Source organism: Pezoporus wallicus, unplaced genomic scaffold (genome assembly GCF_028554395.1).
Source record: "Pezoporus wallicus isolate ANWC-B61680 ecotype Strahan unplaced genomic scaffold, APGP_CSIRO_Pwel_v1 contig_5104, whole genome shotgun sequence".
Taxonomy (NCBI): domain Eukaryota; kingdom Metazoa; phylum Chordata; class Aves; order Psittaciformes; family Psittacidae; genus Pezoporus; species Pezoporus wallicus.
In genome coordinates, this window is record NW_026637335.1 from 1,493,209 (window position 1) to 1,512,678 (window position 19,470).

At 43.1% G+C, this 19,470-nt stretch overlaps 1 protein-coding gene across 3 annotated transcripts; it reads right to left on the minus strand.

The window, feature by feature from the left end:
• Positions 1-247: 247 nt before the first annotated feature.
• KIF4A (kinesin family member 4A) lies at positions 248-19,247 on the minus strand. Of its 3 annotated transcripts, none has more exons than XM_057404791.1 (30): positions 19,105-19,247; positions 18,885-18,999; positions 18,058-18,248; positions 17,698-17,790; positions 16,400-16,566; positions 16,061-16,155; positions 15,736-15,855; positions 14,508-14,683; positions 13,421-13,482; positions 12,602-12,734; positions 12,038-12,096; positions 11,724-11,829; positions 10,949-11,014; positions 10,460-10,645; positions 9,761-9,864; positions 9,182-9,326; positions 8,590-8,700; positions 7,792-7,875; positions 7,088-7,201; positions 6,686-6,841; positions 6,004-6,098; positions 5,523-5,652; positions 4,598-4,768; positions 4,103-4,210; positions 3,269-3,346; positions 3,072-3,173; positions 2,275-2,436; positions 1,814-1,933; positions 986-1,108; positions 248-595 (listed from the first exon to the last, which is right to left on the minus strand). In XM_057404791.1, the coding sequence occupies exons 1-30, from the start codon at positions 19,225-19,227 to the stop codon at positions 410-412; spliced, it is 3,681 nt and encodes a 1,226-aa protein (XP_057260774.1). In that variant the 5' UTR covers positions 19,228-19,247; the 3' UTR covers positions 248-409. The 3 variants fall into 3 exon arrangements, with proteins under 3 accessions (XP_057260774.1, XP_057260773.1, XP_057260775.1); XM_057404790.1 differs by having other exon boundaries at positions 12,602-12,737; XM_057404792.1 differs by lacking the exon at positions 986-1,108 and having other exon boundaries at positions 12,602-12,737.
• Between the last annotated feature and the right edge of the window lie 223 nt (positions 19,248-19,470).

Here is a 19,470-nt window from a genome sequence, read left to right on the forward strand (position 1 = left end):
AGAGCAAGGCTCCAACTTCACTGAACAATGACAGGCCAGTGCCCCAGAGGTAGAGAAACACCGACTGTTCCCACCCTGCTCTCTAGGTTAAGACTACAGACAGCACCTCCGGCAGCCTGGGACAGCCCTTCGTACTGGATTAGAGGACAGGACCCAGGTTTCCAGTGCAAAGGCAAAGTTCTTTCAAGATTACGGATTAAACTGTACCCAACACGTTCACAGCTCAGGATGGAATGAGGGACCCGGATTGAATCAACTCCATTCACTGCAGAAATTCCAGAGCCACACATACAAATATTCACAGAGAACTGGACAGGACACAATCTAACAAAACTCCACTTTTTTTAAAGTCATCACTGACATGGCCTGAAGGAACACAGCCCAGGCCAGTCATGCACCTGTGGGCTCATCAGTTGCGCTCTTCCTTGATAGGGGTGCAACCTGAGAAGAAGCTGGTATTGCTACTCAGCATTCTCTTCTTTCTCTTCACAAGCAGGATCTGGTTCTCTTGGGACTCCTCATCACTCATGAGCATGGAAGCAGGGTTGCTGGATTTCTTCAGGAACAGCTCTTGGTCTGTGATGGGTTTCAGGACCTATCAGAAAGGAAAAGAAGGGAATCTGAGTGGATCAGCGCCCTGAAACACTTGCTGTTCACTGTACACAGTGGTTTAAGAACAATAAATTTTGACTTGGGACGCAATCACATCTATGAGCCTTGCCAGCACCAGACTCTCGTTGCTGGAAGGCGCAGCAGGAAAGCATGGTAAGCCCGTGTGGCAAAATTTTAGCATGAAAAGAGTTGAGCAGACTCAAAACAAACACAAGCTTTTTTGACAGCTGCAATCTGCTCAGAATTTTCTAGCACCAGTCTATCACCCTGTTTGTTTGGGCCTTTTTTTGCTTACAGATCCATCAGTAACATCATAAACAAGGTGCTCACACATCCAGAGCCCTTCCTCTCCCCATACACCTTTAGGCAGTACCTTTGTGGGTGGTGTGGCACACACAGGATGAAAAAAGGTGCCTTCCATAGTCACTTCAGTGGGGTCTTCAGGTTTCAAGGAACCTTCAGAGTCCCTTCCTTGGTCCTCACACTGCGCAGCATCCTGGGGGCAATACTATTTTGAAGCACTTTTAAAACTTCCCCCCCTTCCTTCCCCACCAACAGAAGAAGAAATACCAGCGGTCCCTAAGCCCCCTTCTCTCCAGCTGTGAAGTAATTCCTAATCCAGGGTGCCAGATGCCTCTTCCAGGCAACTGCCTTCATAGAAGAATCAATAATTAAAGAATGACTATGGGAGATCTCTGCTTCAAATCTCAGAAAGACTAAGGCACTCAGAAAGAGTAAGGCAGACATTTCTAGCAAGAGTTCCAATGAACATCAGTTGCTCTTGAAGCTCTCCGATGCTACAACTCCCACCCCAAATAATCACTTTCCATTCTTCAACAAAACCAAAAATAACCTGAAAATGAGTTAAGCTTTTGTGCCACCTGAAGCCAAAGATATAACTTTTATCTACCAAGGGCAAAAGAAAGACCCGAACTGTTTGTCCTCACATTCATGGCTGACAATTGGTGGTAGGTAAATCTATGAGACATCTCCCAGATGTCAATCTTCAGTGCAGTGGAAAGCTTTGGGCTCAGTTAGCACAGGGCAAAGCTGAATCAGTGACATTTACAGATGTTTCAGCAAGGTGCGTATGCTTTACCTTGACAAACTGTGCATGTTCACTAACAGCAGAAGCACTTATCCCTTCACCCAGCTTTACTTAAACACTGTATAGTGTGGCTGTAAATGCAGCACTACTCACCAGAAAGCCAGAGTCTCTGTTTCTGCATTTGGCAGGGTCACAGCTACAGCCTTCAGTGCAGCCCACTTTCTGCTTCCTGCAGCCACACTGCCTGTTTCCACACCGGCCCTTGCAGGAGCACTGACAGAGAAAAGAGTTCTGTGTAGAAAGAGCTTTGGTGATTTATAGACTGCTTCTAGTTTGCCACCGCAGCACACCACGGTGGGAGCACTACACAGGGATATTATGACAGGCCATCGTTTTTCCACCTCACTAAAGCAGGCTCCACGAAGGAATAAGGCTGCTGTAGGGGTTCACTATTTTGCTGCTGTCTGAAATATACAGGGAAGAAAACTTGTCCAACGAAAAACTGTTTAGGAAGGTGTCACTAACTATAGGCAGCCTTTGCTCTTTATAGATCCTTAGGGATACAGGCTAGTGACTCCCTCATAGGTAACAAGTCAAAGGTGACCGGATCTTACCCCCATTGTGCTTTTCTTTGTTCCTTTGACCGCTTTTACTGGAATCCAGTCTGCGTCGTCCACCTCTGCTTCAGACTCCCCCGACTCAGAGAACAGCTCTTCCACATACATTTCTGAGGCTCGTGCACGGGGTTTTGCTGTCGTCTGGCGGCGAGCCTTTGGCTACACACAGAAGTTAAAAGCATTGAGGCCCCAGAAGAAGTAACAGGGGGTTTACGTTTCATTAAGGCACTTCAGACCCCCATCAACACAGCCCCATTCCTCTCAGACAGCCAGGAAGGCTGTAGGGTTAGGGAGGAGAGAATACCAGATTGTCAGGATTAAAAATTCAAAGCTATAGGTTGACAAACCCTTGGGAATTTAATAATTTGTGTCACAGCCTTGACAAAGTTTTAAAGAATTTATTCCTCCCAGCACTAAGATTTGGCTTTTTTGCAAGGTAATGATTCAGAGACTGGAGATACTACAGAGAGAAAGAGAAAACATGAGGATTACAAAGGAGGATACAGAGTCAGACATATTTAAACTAAGAAAACAAGTTTGGATTTTTGTTTGGGGTTTTTTTCCTGTTTTAAGATTGAAACCATTAATGTAAGCCAGTTTCACAGTATTCTGAAACCAGAAGCCTTAAGGACTCTCTGAAGTACAGACAAGGCAAACTCCAATAATTAAAGAACAAGATGCCTCGTAAAAAGCAACCTGGGAGAAAGAAACCAAGACTATTAACAGCCAACATTAACTTTTGAAGAGAACTCAGGTACAATAAAAGTATGAAAACTGGTACGCAGCATCTTTACTTTGGGTGGAATGTAATCAAAAGAAGAATCTGAGGACTCTGATGCCATTTGCCGAACGCGATGGAGCTTCTGTCCACTGGCAACTTGGAGGAGCAGCAGTTTCTGTTAAGACGGACAAAGGTTAGCAAAACATTTGCAAAATACATTAATGCAACTGCTAGGAAGCTCTTCAGACCTCGGTCTGTACAGATCTCTACCTGTTTAAGAGTGTTGTTTTCATGGAGAAGCTCTTGGTTCTTCTCGCAGAACTCCCTCATTTTCTCCAGCTCCTCCTCCTGTTTGCAAGACAAGATGGAATCTGTAGGCTTACATGGAGGAGGGAGCCCAAGTTTGTGACAGATTTTTTTGTTTTGATCTGTCTGGCAGCACCAGAGGGGGTTCTTCGTATTCTCCATCAGGAGATCAGCTCTCACGTCTAGATCAGGACAATCATTAGTCCTATTGCCTTGTTTTAGGTCTAACACCACCAATACAGAGAGAAGTTGATCCTTTCAGAGTGACCATTTAATACCTAAAATCGTCTGTTTCTAAGGCTTACCTCCAAATTAGGCACATCTATGACTGATTTTGCTTTAATACATTGCTGAATATGCCTTTTGACAAGAGCTTGCTACACTACTTAATTCTTTAGGGACAAGAAAAGTTACAGCATACGAAATACTTATACGATCAAGCTAAAGTTGTTCCATCACTAGCACGGTGGAAATACGCTCAAAGGACTAGTAATAGCATGTTGAATATCCTAACTAAAGGTGTTCTGAGCATGGAAGTTTATGTGAGCTGGTCAGATTGTGAGGGGCCTCAACACTGCATTTACATTTATTTAATGGAAGAAGACATTTAAGAGTCAAAAAAAACCCGGGCTTATTCAAACCTGTATAGCAACTGGCCCCTGCAGCCAACTGAACTGAGCAACTTTAGCTACAAATGGAAATACTCTCAATCCTTCTTCACCTTCCTCACTCTAAAGCTACTACTCCAAGTAGCATGTAATGAGCACACCCACCCCAAGTCACATCCAGACACTCTACCTGGAACCTAAGTCGCTCTTGCAGCTCTTTCTCCTGCTCATTTAGTGAATCTTCTAATTTCTTCTTTGCTGCTTCTTTTTGCTGGAATTGGCTAAGCAGGTACAGAACCTAAAAGCAAGTTAATGTGTTAGAGACAAACAGGCATGAATGCCTAAGTAGAAATCTGGCAGCCCAGGAAAAGGCCTTAATTTCAGAAAGATTCTTTCTGCCACTTCAAAGCATGATTCCACCCTGATCTACTTTTAAGTTATCTTGTGCTCAGGTGTAACATCCTCATTTAAAACACTGCAAAATGTTATTGAATAAACCAACTTGGATAGGACAGAAGATGAACAGGGAGATTCCTTGTTAGCTATCTGCAAAAGTCTAATAAATCTTCATCAGATATACAGCAACAGGTTTCAGCATATCCCCTTTCCCTTTATCACTGAGCCCATCCAGGAATCACAGTCCCAAGACACAGGAGCTCTGAAGATTTCCATCACTTTATTTTACCTTTTCCTGGTGGTGCTGCTCTTGCAGCAAAAGCTGATTTTGGAACTCAGTCTCCACCTCTGCTAGGTGGTTTTGCTCTTCAGTCAGCTTCTTTTGTATGTCTGAACAGCTGGCTTTGCACTGCTGAAAGCTACTCTCCAATTTGCTTTCTTGCACTTTTGAGGAGACCAGCTGAAAGACAGAAGCAAGATGATTGCTTGGGTCAGTGAGTTCCAGTTCCATGTTTCTTAATGCCAGTTGGGACAGCTATGCAGCAGTCTGATGGCAAAGCATTTCTGTAGCTTAAAGACACCATAAGAACTGGACTGGCCATCAGCAATGAAATTATATGAGAAATTCAGAGCTAGATATTTGACAGCTGGTATGGAGGTGCAAAACAGCAGGAAGTCTTGTTAACAGTTCTAGATTAATCTCTTTTCCTGCAACACTTTCAATCTGAGTACTGGGGGGATCTCAAGAAAGAATGCTCTCTCATACTAGCTCCTTAATTCTTTTCCTTTAATTTCCAAGCACCAGGGACTGTCATTCAGTTGCTCTTTCCTTAATCACACATTAGCCCTATTCCTACTTGTCCCTACTCCCAGTCTTCTTAGGGCCTCTCACATCTCAACATCCATTCCATGGCCCCAGAGCACTCCCCTTCTTTCCCTGCAGACTGCCTACTTATTCAAGAAGATTTTTAGGTACTTCTCTATTCCGTTTCCCTCTTCCCTGTTTTTCGAATTTTCACTCCCTAAACTGATCTACAATACAGGAGAATATTTTAAATCAGAAGTTGTGGGGGAAATAAATCTCATCCAGTAGAAGAGAGCTTCCCTTGAATTCATCCCTGCTGTCAGCTTGTTAGTCACTTCCTTTCATCCCTGGCTAAGCAGACTTACAGCCTTTGTTTTTAGTGATTAAAATAGGATAATTCAGAATTTACCTCTCCAAGGAGATACTTCAAAGCACATTTAGCTTCTAGGATCGTTGCAATGTTGTCCCAACGCTGTTTCGCACGATCTCCGTTGTCAGCATCTAAGAGTTTCTGCTGCAGATCAGCTATTTGGGCACTCCTTTGGAGGAACACATTTGAGGTTTACATGTATTTGAGGTTACAAAACAGGAGAAAAACTGGGCTAGTGACTGGGCTAAAAGTGCAGTGCTTCGCTTATACGGAGATGCTCACAAGCAGAAAAAAAAAGCAATCCTAGTTTCTGAGTAGTGTCCTCACAACCCCACGTTCTGAAAGAATTCAGGAGAAACACATGGTCTTATTTTTACTGTTGGTGTATAAAGTTCTTTTACTTTCTCTTCTGTGAAACAGAAGAGTTGTAGAAAGAGAAGAGCTAAGACAAAAAAACAACAAAAAACCACCCCAAAAATGGGGCAAGGCCATGTAAATCAGCTCTGGTGCACTGCCTCACCTGAGCCCCATCTCAGTTTCCAGGCTTTCTATCTGCTTCGCCATGGAAAGGTCCATCTCTGATGCCTGCAAATCTGCGATGGAATAGGTGCGTCTCTAAAGAAGTGCAGCAATGGACAGAAGTGAGCAATACACACAAGACTGGGATTTCATTTACAGACAACATTACAGCATAGCTATTATAAAATCCTCAAGTATCTTTCCATAGTTTAAATTACATTGCTCCGTCTCAGAGTCTTTGATTAAGGGGTGTGACCCATTTGACTTTATTTCCTTTGCCAAGATTCCCAGTTTAAATAGAATCTGTTTCTAGGCCCAAAGGAAGCAGAAGGCCTCCAAAACGATGGTTTCAAGATGGGTTTCTTCTGTACAATCATCTTGACAGATTTTTGCAATTTAGCATGTCCACCATCCAAGCTCATTTTACACTTTCTAGCTTTGGTTGTGACCCACTCACACCCATCATATTTATTGCATTAAGAAACAAGTTATTTCAGCAACTCTGTTCCGTGATATGCCAGAGGACAGTAACAACACTAAATGCTTTCTTCCAGAAAGGTAACCATCTCCATCCCTACCACCCGAGGGGAAAGGTCAAACAGGAGCAAATCAGAGTAAGCAACAGTATTTGCTGAACAGACAGAGGCGTGAGGCAGGGAAAATGGCATTTCCTTCTCTCTTACCCGTAACTTTAGAGGTGGGTTTTCCCCAGCCTCTTTCTTCATTTTAAGCTGATGGATCTCCTGTGCCAAGATCTTTCTGTCCTCCAGAAGGTCAGCAAGGTGCCGCCGAGCCTCTTCAGTACTAACGAGAACCTCTACTTCATTTGCAAGCCAGCTCTGGAGGAAAAAAAAACCCCACCAAACCCCAAAACCCAGTATAGTGGTTTGCTGTAGTCTCAATTTCAGGACCGAATCCCTCTCTGAAATGCTTTCACAGGTAAACTGAATAATCATATTGCCTCTCTTAATATGCTCCCCCATGTTCCTCCCCTCTGCTCTCCAGCCATCAACCCCAGCAGCACCTATTGTGTTCACAAAGTTAAGTCTACTCATTGTTGCAATGCACAGCATCTTGTCACCCACTTTTACTCGTGCAGCAACTCCTTCCATTCCCCGATTTTGACTTTCCTTCCTTTTATCTGCAGCCTCCTGTTGTTTCTGAAGAGCATTCTTTAGACGCTTGTTAGCGGCTGCTGCCTGTAAAACAATTTGCACAACAGCTGAACAGTAAATACCTCAATCTGAAATGGTTGAAAACATGATGTATTCACAATGCAAGTCAGACACTAAGGCAGTAAAACAGAGCATAAGGTTAGTAAGACCAGAGTAGCTTCAGAATTAAGTGACTTGATTGGTTGACTTTGTTTCCTTTGCCAAGATTCACAGTCTAAAAGGAATCTGTTTCTAGGCCTAAAGGTAGCAGAAAGCCTCCAAAATGATAGTTTCAAGATGCATTTCTTCTGTACAGCCATTCTGAGAGATTTTGCAATCTAGCATGTTCACCACCCAAGCTCATTTTACACTTTCTAGCTTCAGTGTCTGAAATACATTTGCCACAGAAACCTGATGCTCAAAAGGTAATTCAGCCTTTAAGGGATAGATTTAACTTGAGTCCCTCTAAGGCCACAGACAGAAGCACAGTATTTTTCTACAGAGAGAAAAGCACCTATTTCCAGACCTTCAAACTGCTTTGAAGAAGTGTCTGCATATTCTATTATGACCTTCAACCTCACTTTGCAGACCTTTAGGAACTGGTCAGGAGTTTCTAGCAGATATGGGATGCTCACCTCTTCTGTTTTGCGCCGAAGCACATTGGCCTGCTTCTGGAAATCGCGCTCTAGCTTCAGGAGCTCATATTGTCTCTTGCGATCCTGCAGGGAAATAATGTTAAGACAGATGGAAAAATCACCCCTCACATTAGTACCTGTGGCCAGATTCACAATTCTTGGAACAGAATAGTTAAGCTTGCTGTTCCACAATGCATGTGCTTCATAACGATGTCACTGATCATTACAAGCTTAAGACATGTAGTGCCTCTAAGAACAAATGGCTGTTAGGCTTAAAGTGACTAGAAGGGCTTCAGACCTTCCATTAAAAAGGTTTAGGAGCCTTAAAGCTGTAAGAGACTACGAACCACTTCGCATCCCAAAGCAAACTTGTTACAGTAAGAATTCCTGTGAGGCCAGAACTCAACAGCTACATGTTTGTAGCTGGATTTCATTAACAATTCTGTTTACCTGAATTGTTAGGTGGATGCAATATTCCTTTGAAAGTTTAAATACCTCCCATTCTGTGGCCAAGCCCTAGAACTTTCAATGCTTAAAAATATTAAATATTTTTGCCTTCTGCTTTAGAGCTGAATCATGACAACTGTGTTGACAGCTTTAAGATCTCCAGACACAAGTGGGCCCATTTATGACAACTGGTGAAAGGTGGCAACCATATGAACTAATGTTATCTTCAAAGAATTCCCCAGATGTTTTTCAGGTGCTCAATAGTTAAACAAAGCCTTTCAGCAAACACTGTAATGATTTGTTTCACTCTTCGAAGGGAACTACAGTCTGGGGGGCTTACTGCTTGCTCACCAGTTCTTTCAGCTGGATCACTTCCTTGTCCTTCTGTTGTTTCCACTGCCTGAATTTCTCAGCTTCCTCTTTCATTTGGCGCATCAGCTGTACCCGTTGGTTTTTCATTTCCTGAAAAATAGAAGGGGCTGGAATTGTCCAGCACTTGCATCCTGAGTAGTTCCAAACTACATTCCCTTGGTGTGTTTGCCAGGGGTGGGGAGCGGCAGATGGGCTACAGTGTGCTGCCCACCCTGTATACTTGCCTAGGGACGCTCTCAAAGTGCTAAACTGAGAATTCATTTTTTAAGGAATAAAGGGAAGGCTAACATATGCAAAGTATATAAAAGGAAATCCAAGTGAAGTGATGTGACTGAGGCAATAAATTATCAGAATAGCCAGAAGACACTTTGGACTTCTTTTATTCTTCCAAGTCTCCGTAGCCATCGGCCTATTGTATTACATCAGCAATTGTGGTCACACAACCAAAGAAATCTTGCAAAATAACCCCAGTATTCTCAGTCTAACAAAACAGAAAGCGAGGGCCTTCTCTCCCAAACCTGCTTTGTCTACACTAGAGCAAGCCTGAGAACTGCATGCTACGGTTAGTTACCCTGATCTCTTGGTTCAGCTTGGAGACAGTGTGTTCTGTAGATTCCTTCAGCTTTAAGAGCTTTGACTGCTCATTCAGCTTTTTCTTCAGCTCACTAATTTGTCCTTCCAACTCCTGAAGTCGCTTCCGACGCCGTTCACTAAGTCTGTGAAGAAGTCACACTTTACAAACAGGCCCCCACCCAAACTGTTACTCTCAAACAGGTACTCTCCAACTTTAGAGACACCTTATGAAAAACGAAGCAATTCTCTTTCCCACTGATGAAAACCCTCTATCAGGCTTATCTGCAGTTCATACCATTCACATGCCATGTTAAAGAGATGCATCTGCATTAAAATAAGAGCTTTTACAAGTACCAGAATTATAGAATAGTTAGGGTTGGAAAGGACCTTAAGATCATCCAGTTCCAACCGCCCTGCCATGGGCAGGGACACCTCACACTAAACCATGTCACCCAAGGCTCCGTCCAGCCTGGCCTTGAACACTGCCAGGGATGAAGTGCAAGACAATGAATTTTCACAGGCACATTAACACAGTTTTCAGCACTGTAAGCTACACAGCTCTCATAGTCACTCTTACTTGGCTTGGTTGACATCCTTCTTTGCCATATGCAGAGCAAGGATCAACTCCTCCTTTTCTTTTTGCAAACTGCTGACCTCAAGTTCCAGATCCTTGATATTACTCTAGAAAGAACAAGAATAGTAAGCCTCCAAATAAAAGCCCTGAAACCATACTTCAAAACAAAGCTTTATGTCTGGAAGCCTTAAGAAACCACATTCTTTTCCAACAGGCTGTAAACCATTTTGTCTAAAAGCAGTACAAGTGTGAAAATGGCCAGTCTGTCATACACCGAGATCTTAGGCCACAGAACCACCGTGACAAACTAAAAGTTATGACTGAAGTTATGACTGAACAATTTCAGAGACAGGAGATCCCAGCACAGCTAGTGAACAGATCACCTGGCTGTACTGCAAGAGTTAACAGTGAAGTACTAGCATTTTGCTTGGTGTGGCCAAGCAAACCTCCAAGTAAAAGCAGAGAAGGCCATTCTACCTAGAACATACAGTGGCTGATAGCTTACTTCAGGGAAAAGACTGTCTTCTGGTGGTAGAGCTATTTGTAGGTAGAGCTGGGCATGATGATCCCCCCCTTTTCTGCTGACCCCTGTAGTTAATTCCCCACTATGCCCAAGAGAGCAGTGACCCAGCTTAAGGAAACAGACCCAATAAGAACACACTCATGAAAGGACAGATCATCTCCTATTTCAGAAGAGCTTACCTGGTATTGGGACTGAATGGGCTCCAGCTGACTATCGTTCTGTGTCATTTTTTTGGCAAGTGCCTCTTTCAGAGCCAGGACTTTATCCAATTCAAGCAGCTCTTTGGACATCTGTGCTTGACGGAGGGCATGTTGAGTGGTGAAGTCATCTGAGGATCTCTTGGTATTGTGGCCCATTCCTGCTTCCTGAAGGAGACACAGCGATAAACAGGAGAGGCCAATCCAATCCACCTATGTGATCACAGGTTCTGCAGAACACTTCAAATTCAATTTTTACATAAAAAATTAAGATACTTTAAAATAAGAACAGCTTATTGATCTTTAACAGATTGAGCAAATAAGAGTTTAGAAAGGCAGCACACACAAAAGTGACACGTTCTTTCCCAAACATCTGGATTAGAAAACTAGGGTACGGATGCAGATAGGAGAGATCAGGGGATAAAAACATGCCCCTGGTAAGGTCTGCACTGCTGGACTCCCCTCACTTACGGCTGTAGCATCCTGTCCAGAGTTTGCCACCTCTGCAGCAGCTTCTGCTCTGGCAGCACTTTCACTCTATATAGGACAATGAGAAAATAATTTTGGTTAAGAGTGAAAGATGAAGTAAAAGGACACCAACAACAGTCTGTTAGCCTGTTATGACAAAGCATAACGTTATTCCCCTCTGTCCAGAAAGCTGTCCCTGGAAAGAGGATGACATTTTCTTCCTCCTCTAGCAAAGTGAGGATACTCCTCCTAGACTAACTGGACAAGCCATTCTTTCTAGTCTTCTCTCAACTCCAGCATTGGCATCCAGCTCCTCACAGGAGTAAGGAGTCAGGGAACAGGGGGAACATCTAGCAAGGGAGAACAGCGAAGATCCTCAATTAGATGAGGATTGGGCAGCTTCTCTTTGACAATTTCAGGTCCCTACGATTTCTGTTGCTCATTAAAACTAGCAAGTTCATAACTCTCTTTCCAACTTTTGAATTGCAAATCCGTGCTAATCTCCCACTGTCAAATTCTTTTATGGAGTCTCTTCCTTCCCCCCTCACCACCACGTGCAGCCACTCAAGCACAACTGGCCTTTCTGCAGCATTAAAAGTACAGCAGGACAATTTGTCTTGAAGTAGATATCAAGAGTCATTTAATACTTTCATTCTTGGGCTCCTTAAACAAGGCTTCTGCACAGCAGAATAAACTGCTCACCAGATGAACAGAGGAACCCTTGGTTTTGCTAGTAAACTCACTTGGCACACTCTTCTCTCCCAGGATTCAGTCTTACCTGCAACTGAGCCAAAACTTGCTGCACATTGCGAATCACTTCAATATTTTCTTTTAGCTCCTCATCTTCTACATTCTCTACCAGCTTCTGTAGATCAAGCTTGCATCTGCAATGCAGACGTGGGAATAAGTCCGTGAGTATTACATGGCATGTTTGTGTCACACACACTAATAAGGAACAACTTTCCTCATTGAACACACAAATGAGCCCTAGGTGAACAAACACAAATTGAGTGTACCCACTTCATCCCAACAAAAATGTTTAATGCTGAAAGATATTTCCTCAGCATAAGTAGGGTGTGGAAACAGACTTACACATCATGTTGCTGAAGTTGCTCTAGTTTGGCATTCATCTTCTCATTTTCTTGTTCTGCCTAAGAGAAGTCAGAATTATACTGAACTGTAGGAATAGCAAGTTAAGAAGTCAGCAAATAGCTAATTTATTTGTAGCAAAAGGCATGTTTGTCAGTTGGTGGCAAATCAATGCACTGAAAGATCTTGCATGATCATTGCCACGAGTTTGCTTAGACTAAACACCCTTTTTCACAGGAAAAATATGCTGCAGTGAATCAAAAAGCACAATGAGGTGGGGGAGAGAGAGCACATGTGTAAGTGCTGGTACTTAAAACATTAAAGGAACAGAAAAGCTGAAATATTCAGGTCTTTCCCTCACTGAAGTCAACAGATCTCTAGGCTCTGACTGGCTCTGGAAGACTTTTGGATCTGACTGATAGCTACAGATTTTAAACGAATGTGAAAGGAACATTAAAGACAGAGATTCCTAATATGCCATTAATACAGGAGCTGCTATTGATTAGTCTTTGGCTAAAAAGGGAAGTCATGCAACTAAAAAGTTTTTCCTGGGTAACTGAACCTTACCAGAATGAGCTTTTCCAACATTTGTGCTGTCTGGCCAGCAGCCTCACTCAGCCCTTGGCTCAGCTTTTGATTCTCCTCCATTAGTGATTGGTTCCTCTCCATCAGGGACTGGAGATTATCAGAAGGTGCCATGCTACTGAAATATTAAGGACTGGTTTGCTTGTGAACATGACTTTGCTAGAGGTTTGCAATAGCACTGAAATTGCCTCCAAGTTTCCTAAATAACTTACAATAAATATAGGTTGTAGCAGAGAAACAGAAATCACTGGAGGAAGTCTAATTAAAAAAAATATGTAAGTAATACAGCATTACAAAAGTAGACATTTGAAAGAGAAGAAAACAGCTTTTTGAAACAGGAATGCTGTTTGACCAGTCTGTAAACTGAATGTACTTGGGTTTTGGAACATGCTCAGGAGACAACAAACACCTAAACGATCCCACTCTTTCCTGCATTTTGTGCTTTTAGGAACAATGGAGACGGAGGTGCCCTACAATTAGAGGTAGAGGGGAGAGGAAGAAAAGAGGGATGGATGGTTCTGAAAAGCAGACAGTTAGGAGACATTGCCATGCTCCTCATATTTCCTACAACTGGTTTTTGCAGTCTTAAGGGGATTCCTACAAAACTACGTGACCCACGCATGCATGGAATTTCAGTAAATGTGACAAAGAGAAGGAAAAAAAGGGTGTTCAGAACCTACTAAAACACAGCTCTTTGCTCTGCCCTCAACTCTACAGCACTGCCTAGAGCAAAGGAGATCTAGAGCCTTTGTTGGTGTGTGATGGCCATCAGAACACTCAGCATTAATATACAAATCTTACTTGATAGACACTGGGAGGATCCCTCCATGGGCCTGCAGTAGTAACACCTGCAGTTGTTGAACCTAGAAAGGCAAACAATTATTACTTGTAAAGCTCTCCCATACAGGAACTAAATGGTTGAAGGAACACTGTTAAGATCCTTTATCTTAATAAAAGTCATATGCTTCACAACTGTTCTTTTACAGGCAATGGCCTGTGGGAAGGAATCACATTGTTAAGTATTTTAAGTAATTTACTCGTAAAAAGAAAAGCTACTTTGTCTTCATCAGGAATGCTCAGATCAGAACATGGTAAGTCACCCACAGAGAGGTGATATGCTGTTCTGTGCGCAGGGTCAGGGACCTAGCTGATGTAAAGCACAGGTCTCCCGCTTTGCTGAACCAATGTTCTGTTGCTACTGTTTGCATGAGATAGTCAGAGCATTTGCAGTCCTAAGCTGCCTGAATATGTAATTTGAATTTACAGGATGCTAATAACCGTTCACTCAGCTTTGGTGAACAGTGCTATGAAGTAAGCAAAACAACTCCCTTGATCCATTGTGGAACCAGAATACTGAGTTTTGATCTGGAGAGATAGCATGAAAGACTGTCATAGGCATAGTGTTAAGTAAGCATAGCAAGCCTAGTTAACTCTCATTGGTAGACAAGCCCTTGGGCACTTCTGGCTTCGAGTTTAGCCCATTCCAGTTTATGCAGCTTATTTATGTCTCTAGCTAACCACATAGGAACACTCCTCACTTTCTGCTCTGTGCTGGACATAGACAGGTGATGTCAGCAAGGCAACCATCACTGCATTTCTCATTTCACCTGTAACCTAATGGGCAGGCAATGACTTGTTCAGTGAAAGGGAAATATAAATCAAACTAACGTTATCATTTTTTTGTTGCATTGAATACTTGTTGTAGAATTACAAGTAATATTCATGTATATGGCACTTATATACCCATCTCAAGAGACAGAGAAACACATACTAAATAGTTTTTGCTTATTTTGTGTAGCTAGGCATCCTGCATCTTTGCTTAACTCTTTAATGACCTTAGTACCAAAAGGACAGACCTACGCTTCTCACAAGAAGGAGCACACAGTACCTGCTGCTTTAGTTGATGTAACTCAGCTGCTTGAGGATCCCGGTTGACAATTGGCTTATTTTTTATTTTTCTTGCTCTGTCAGCATAACGCAGAGTATTCAGGGTTTCTTCTAGATTGGAATCCGCTGGGCTTACACAGGCAATCATGAGAGTGTGGCTGTTTCCCCCCAGAGAATCTGAGAAGGAAAATACAGCACAATCAGCTTATTTTGTAAGCCAAAGTCCCAAAGTTATGTCTCATCCCTAAGCCCCAGCTATTTCACATCAGAAGTCCCAGTAACGTTGTTGTCCTGTTAAGTAATTTCTGTAATTACTGCAATTTCTGTGTGCTATTTCTGGCATAGTTCTTTCAGGTTACTTCCTCCCTTCTCCCACACAATAATACCCAAGATCCCCATGGATATCCAGACATCAGAATTCACACTACCTTCAGATTTAAAGAATTATTGGCCAACAATATATTTATTCAACTTGTCCAGCTGTATGGCATCTTATCCTTTTGTTTTAGACTAACACATATCAGCTACTTAAAACTTATGATCAGGAAAAAAAAAAAAAAAAAAAAGGGTCCCATAATAACCTCTGCCCAACCCAGCTTCTTTTTATTAGGTACTTCCAGACAGGGAAAATACTGAAAAGCCTAACTTGTTGCACCAAATTATTTAACTACAAGAAAAAAACTCCAGTAAATTGCATGACTATACTTACGACTATACTAAAGGTTAATTTAGGTAAAATGCATTAAAAGCCCATCACAACTACAGAAAAATAAGCACCATAAGGACCAGATACTCAGACTAAGAAAACAAAACAAACACAATGCATACAGTGAAGGCACAGACAGCCTGAGCTTCATTTTGGTTGCAATATTCTCCAGTAAGTAGCTATAATTAGGGTATAATAATAGATCTCTGCTTCCAGACATAGCTTCTCATCTTTTTTCTCCTCACCAAAAAACTAAATGCGCTTTGTCTAGTTTCCTTCTATCACATAGGAACTGCAAAACAGGTGGACTCAACTGTGTCCATCTCAACATATTTGCAACCTCAAAAATCAGAGTACAGAACAGGCCCAGCTTCAGCAAGAAGTGGAACTAAACCATTAAATGCAAGCCCTCCTGTCAATAGCAGCCACTGCTTTGAGCTGTGGGGTTTTATGGCTGTTGAGGTTTTTTTGCTACTTTGTTATTTAAAGTGCATATGTAGATTTATCGTCATCTGTCTCTTACCTTGCAGCAATCTTGTTAACTTTGAGTCTCTGTATGGGACAAAACCCCCCTTTTTATTTTCATCACCAAGGGCACTAATTACATTCCCCAGGCAGAGGAGACCTCTGTTTATGTTGATACCTGCAGACAAATAGATGACAGTGAGCAGAGATGTCTCAGTAACTGGGAACTGTTCATTTCCTGTCCTTATTAAAAAGGAAAAAAAAATAATCAAAAAGGTTTAAAAAAAGCACATTAAAAGTGTTAATTAAAAGAACTGCTTTGCTTTTTTATGAACTCAGAAGCGTTAAGAAACCCAAGCTCTACCAGTCATTTTCCTACACACCTTCTTTTAGTCTGTCTCCCTCAGCCTTGGTCTTCTTTTGTCTCTCGGAGCCAGCAAGATCAACCAGATGCAGCTTGGAGCGAAAACTGCTGTTCCTACGGCAGAAAAAAACTATTTTACTCTCTCAAGTAAACATGCAGTTAGGAAAGCAGTCCAGTGGTTACTGTAGTTGAGCTACCAGGCTGAAAACCATTCTTCATATCAGAGACAGCCAAGTAAAGGAACTGCCTCAAGCTCAGCTGAGTTCATCCAAGACCAGGAAAGAATGACAGGACTGTGAAATGCTAAGTAAGTCTGACCCCCAACAACTGCTAGGACTGGCTGTGCGATCACACTTACTTGTCACTTTTCTTCTTCTGGTCAATGCAAATGGTGAAGATGGCATGGGACCGTGAGGACTGGGAATTCATTGCTGTGGAAGCCACTGTCCTGGAATTATTCCCTTGCTCTAGGCAGAATACCATCTCTTGGGCACAAGTGACATTTCTTTCTGTTAACCCTACAATCTGTATCCAGAAAGAAAGCATTATTTATCCTCTTTATCCTGACTTCCATCAGAAAATTTATCCTGTCTTAGACTGTAGCAAAGTTAATTCCCTTTGTAAATATGCATTCACAATAATCAGCCTTATTTCAAGCCAGAAGCTTGGTATGGATTTCCCCCAGCAAAAATTTGCTCTGAATTTCCTATCAGTAATGTTAATCCTATCATCTCTCCTTCATACACACGCCAAGTTCCTCCGTGCCTGCTTGAGAGCTAGCTGGGCTCCTCAGTATTCTGTGGAGAAATCTAGAGTTGCCTTCACATATGCCTGGCCAAGCTGAGAGCTGACAGCTGTGCCCATCACGGGCACAGAAAGTGGAAAACTGGCTGGTGGGGGCGGCGACTTGTGTGAATAGAGCAGAGGGGAGGCAGGTTTTTAGGGACAGAAAGGACTGCATAGCGGGCACTGATCATGCTCCTTGGCAAGCTTGCATTTTCCCTAAAGGGCCTGTCTCCCTGAATCACAATGCTGCTACTAACACATGGACGAGTTGCACCATAGTATTTTAGAGATGACAACAAACAGCACAGGACTACATGTAACAAAGACATTAATGGATCAAAGTGACATGACACCTAAGCTGTGTGCATGACAACTGACAACCTACCCACCACTGCAGACTGAATTGGTGTGAATAAAGCACAGCAGAAGCTCAGCTACAAAATGAGTACACAGAACAACCAGTAGCATAAGGCTTATCTGCACGTATGCACAAAACAAGTAACTTGGGCACTAAAATAATTTCCTCTCAGGATCCTTTTGTTGTACACTACTTCTGCCAAAAGGAAGAGTGCAATTGCAAGGGTTTGGAATTTGGTGAAGGACTCAAAGCACGTTCTCAGATATTCACCTAAAATAGCCTTCAAAAGAAGTCAGAACAGAACTTGTCTTCGTGATGAATGTTTTCCCCTATTGGTGTTACCCAAGTAAACTTAAGAATCAACAACAGCTCGGATTTTGAAAGAAATGAGTAGTTGTGATGATTTCACACACACTAACACAAAGCATTGCTTAAGGAGTCAGACAGTTCACCAAAACATTCATCCCATGCCATATCACGCTGTATGTGACCCATCTAACAGGGCAACAGACCTTTATGCCTTCTTTTGGGTCTTCCCGTATGCTGATTGGAGAAGGCCGTTCTCTTGATGGACACAGAAGGTCTAGAATATCCTCATTGTAGATCTGAAAACGTCAGAGCAGCAGTTCAGTTATCAGCCTTGCATGGAGACAGACACACAGTTATGCTGAAATCATGGCTACCTCTGTACTGCATTCTGTTCGTTTTACCGCTACTGAAAGACACCAAGGACTCGTAATCAACTTCCTGACAAGACATTATGTGGTCTTTGGGCTTAATTTAACAAATACCTACAATTTGAAGGAGGTGGCCTCATTAAAGCTCACTTTATTTGCAGTTCATAATAGCTTGAAAATCAAAACAACTTTTACCTCTAGATAAGAAACTTTGAGGACGAATTCCCAATCCTGCCTTTGTTCCTTCTCCTTAAACAGCAGCTTGATTACCCGCGGGATGACTCCCACACTGGGCTCATCCTCTTGACTGGCAGTGTAGGTACCTCCCATAGAGTACGTTTTCCCAGATCCTGTCTGTCCATAGGCTAACACAGTGGCATTGTACCCTGGGGAACAAAGGGTGCCCAGATCAGATAATCACATGGGAACCAGAAGAAGCTTTAATGAACAAAACTGCATTCTGGGAAAAGCACTGATCCTTGACATCTATTTAACAGAAGCTTTATGCACAGATCACAGTTAGCAACATAAACACAGACAAAATTGTTATTCCAACTCTTTGTTAAAGCTTTATTAGAGCTAGTCACAGAAACACAGTGTAAGTTCTGTCATCCCAGCTCTGCAGTACCACCACTAACAGCTCCTGGTATGAGATGCTTAGCAACTCATCCTATTATTCTTGATAAAATACTCTTGCCTTACAGAAACAGCATCAGGAAATAAAATGACCTAAAGAAAACACAGAGATCATTTTGTGGAGGGTAACAGGCTGCAAAGAGGCAAGATCTAGCACAAGAGGTTGAAGTCACAATCTGGCTAGTGCAGCATTTAATTTTCTGAGAAAAACAAAAGAAAAAGTGAGTCAGAAGGAAGAATTAAACAGCACTTCCTTCCACAACTGAGCCCACCAAAACTTCCAGTAATTTAAATCAGAGTTTAAAGGTTGGACCAGATGATCCTTGAGGTCCCTTCCAAGCTGGTATTCCACAATTCTATGATGTATAAGCTCAGTTAACACGCACCTTTGAAGATGCCTCGTATGAGAGAGGACACAGCTGTGTTGAAGACCTCCTCTTGCTCGACAGAAGGATCAAACACGTAGTCATATGTGAACGACTTATCATTACCGACGACCACCTGCGGAGCAGACAGACATACAGACCACGCTCTCTACGAGGCCCCAGCAGCACCCCGAAGGAGGGAGGCACCGCCAGCCCCGGTGCGGAACGCGGGCTCCCTTACCTGCTGCTCCCCCGGCACGAAGGACAGGCACGTCTGGCACCCTTCGCTGATCTCCTTCGGCACTAAGGGCCGGCAGCGCAACGCCACTCGCACCGGGATCACCTTCGCATCTTCCTTCATCATTTTCAGGCACCGAGGCCGCCCTGCGGAGGAGTGGAGCCGGATTAAGGCCTCACGGGAGCAGCACCCATCTCTGCCAGCAGGTACCGTGCCGGGGCCTGGGCCGCAGCTGCAAGGCCTACACCCCGCTACCGGCTCTACCAGCGCCCAGCCCCGACAGGCAGCGGCCGTGCCTGAGGGGAAGGGGGAAGCTGGGGGAGCAACTGCCCTCGCAACCGCCACCGGCCCGGCCCGAGACCCACCAGG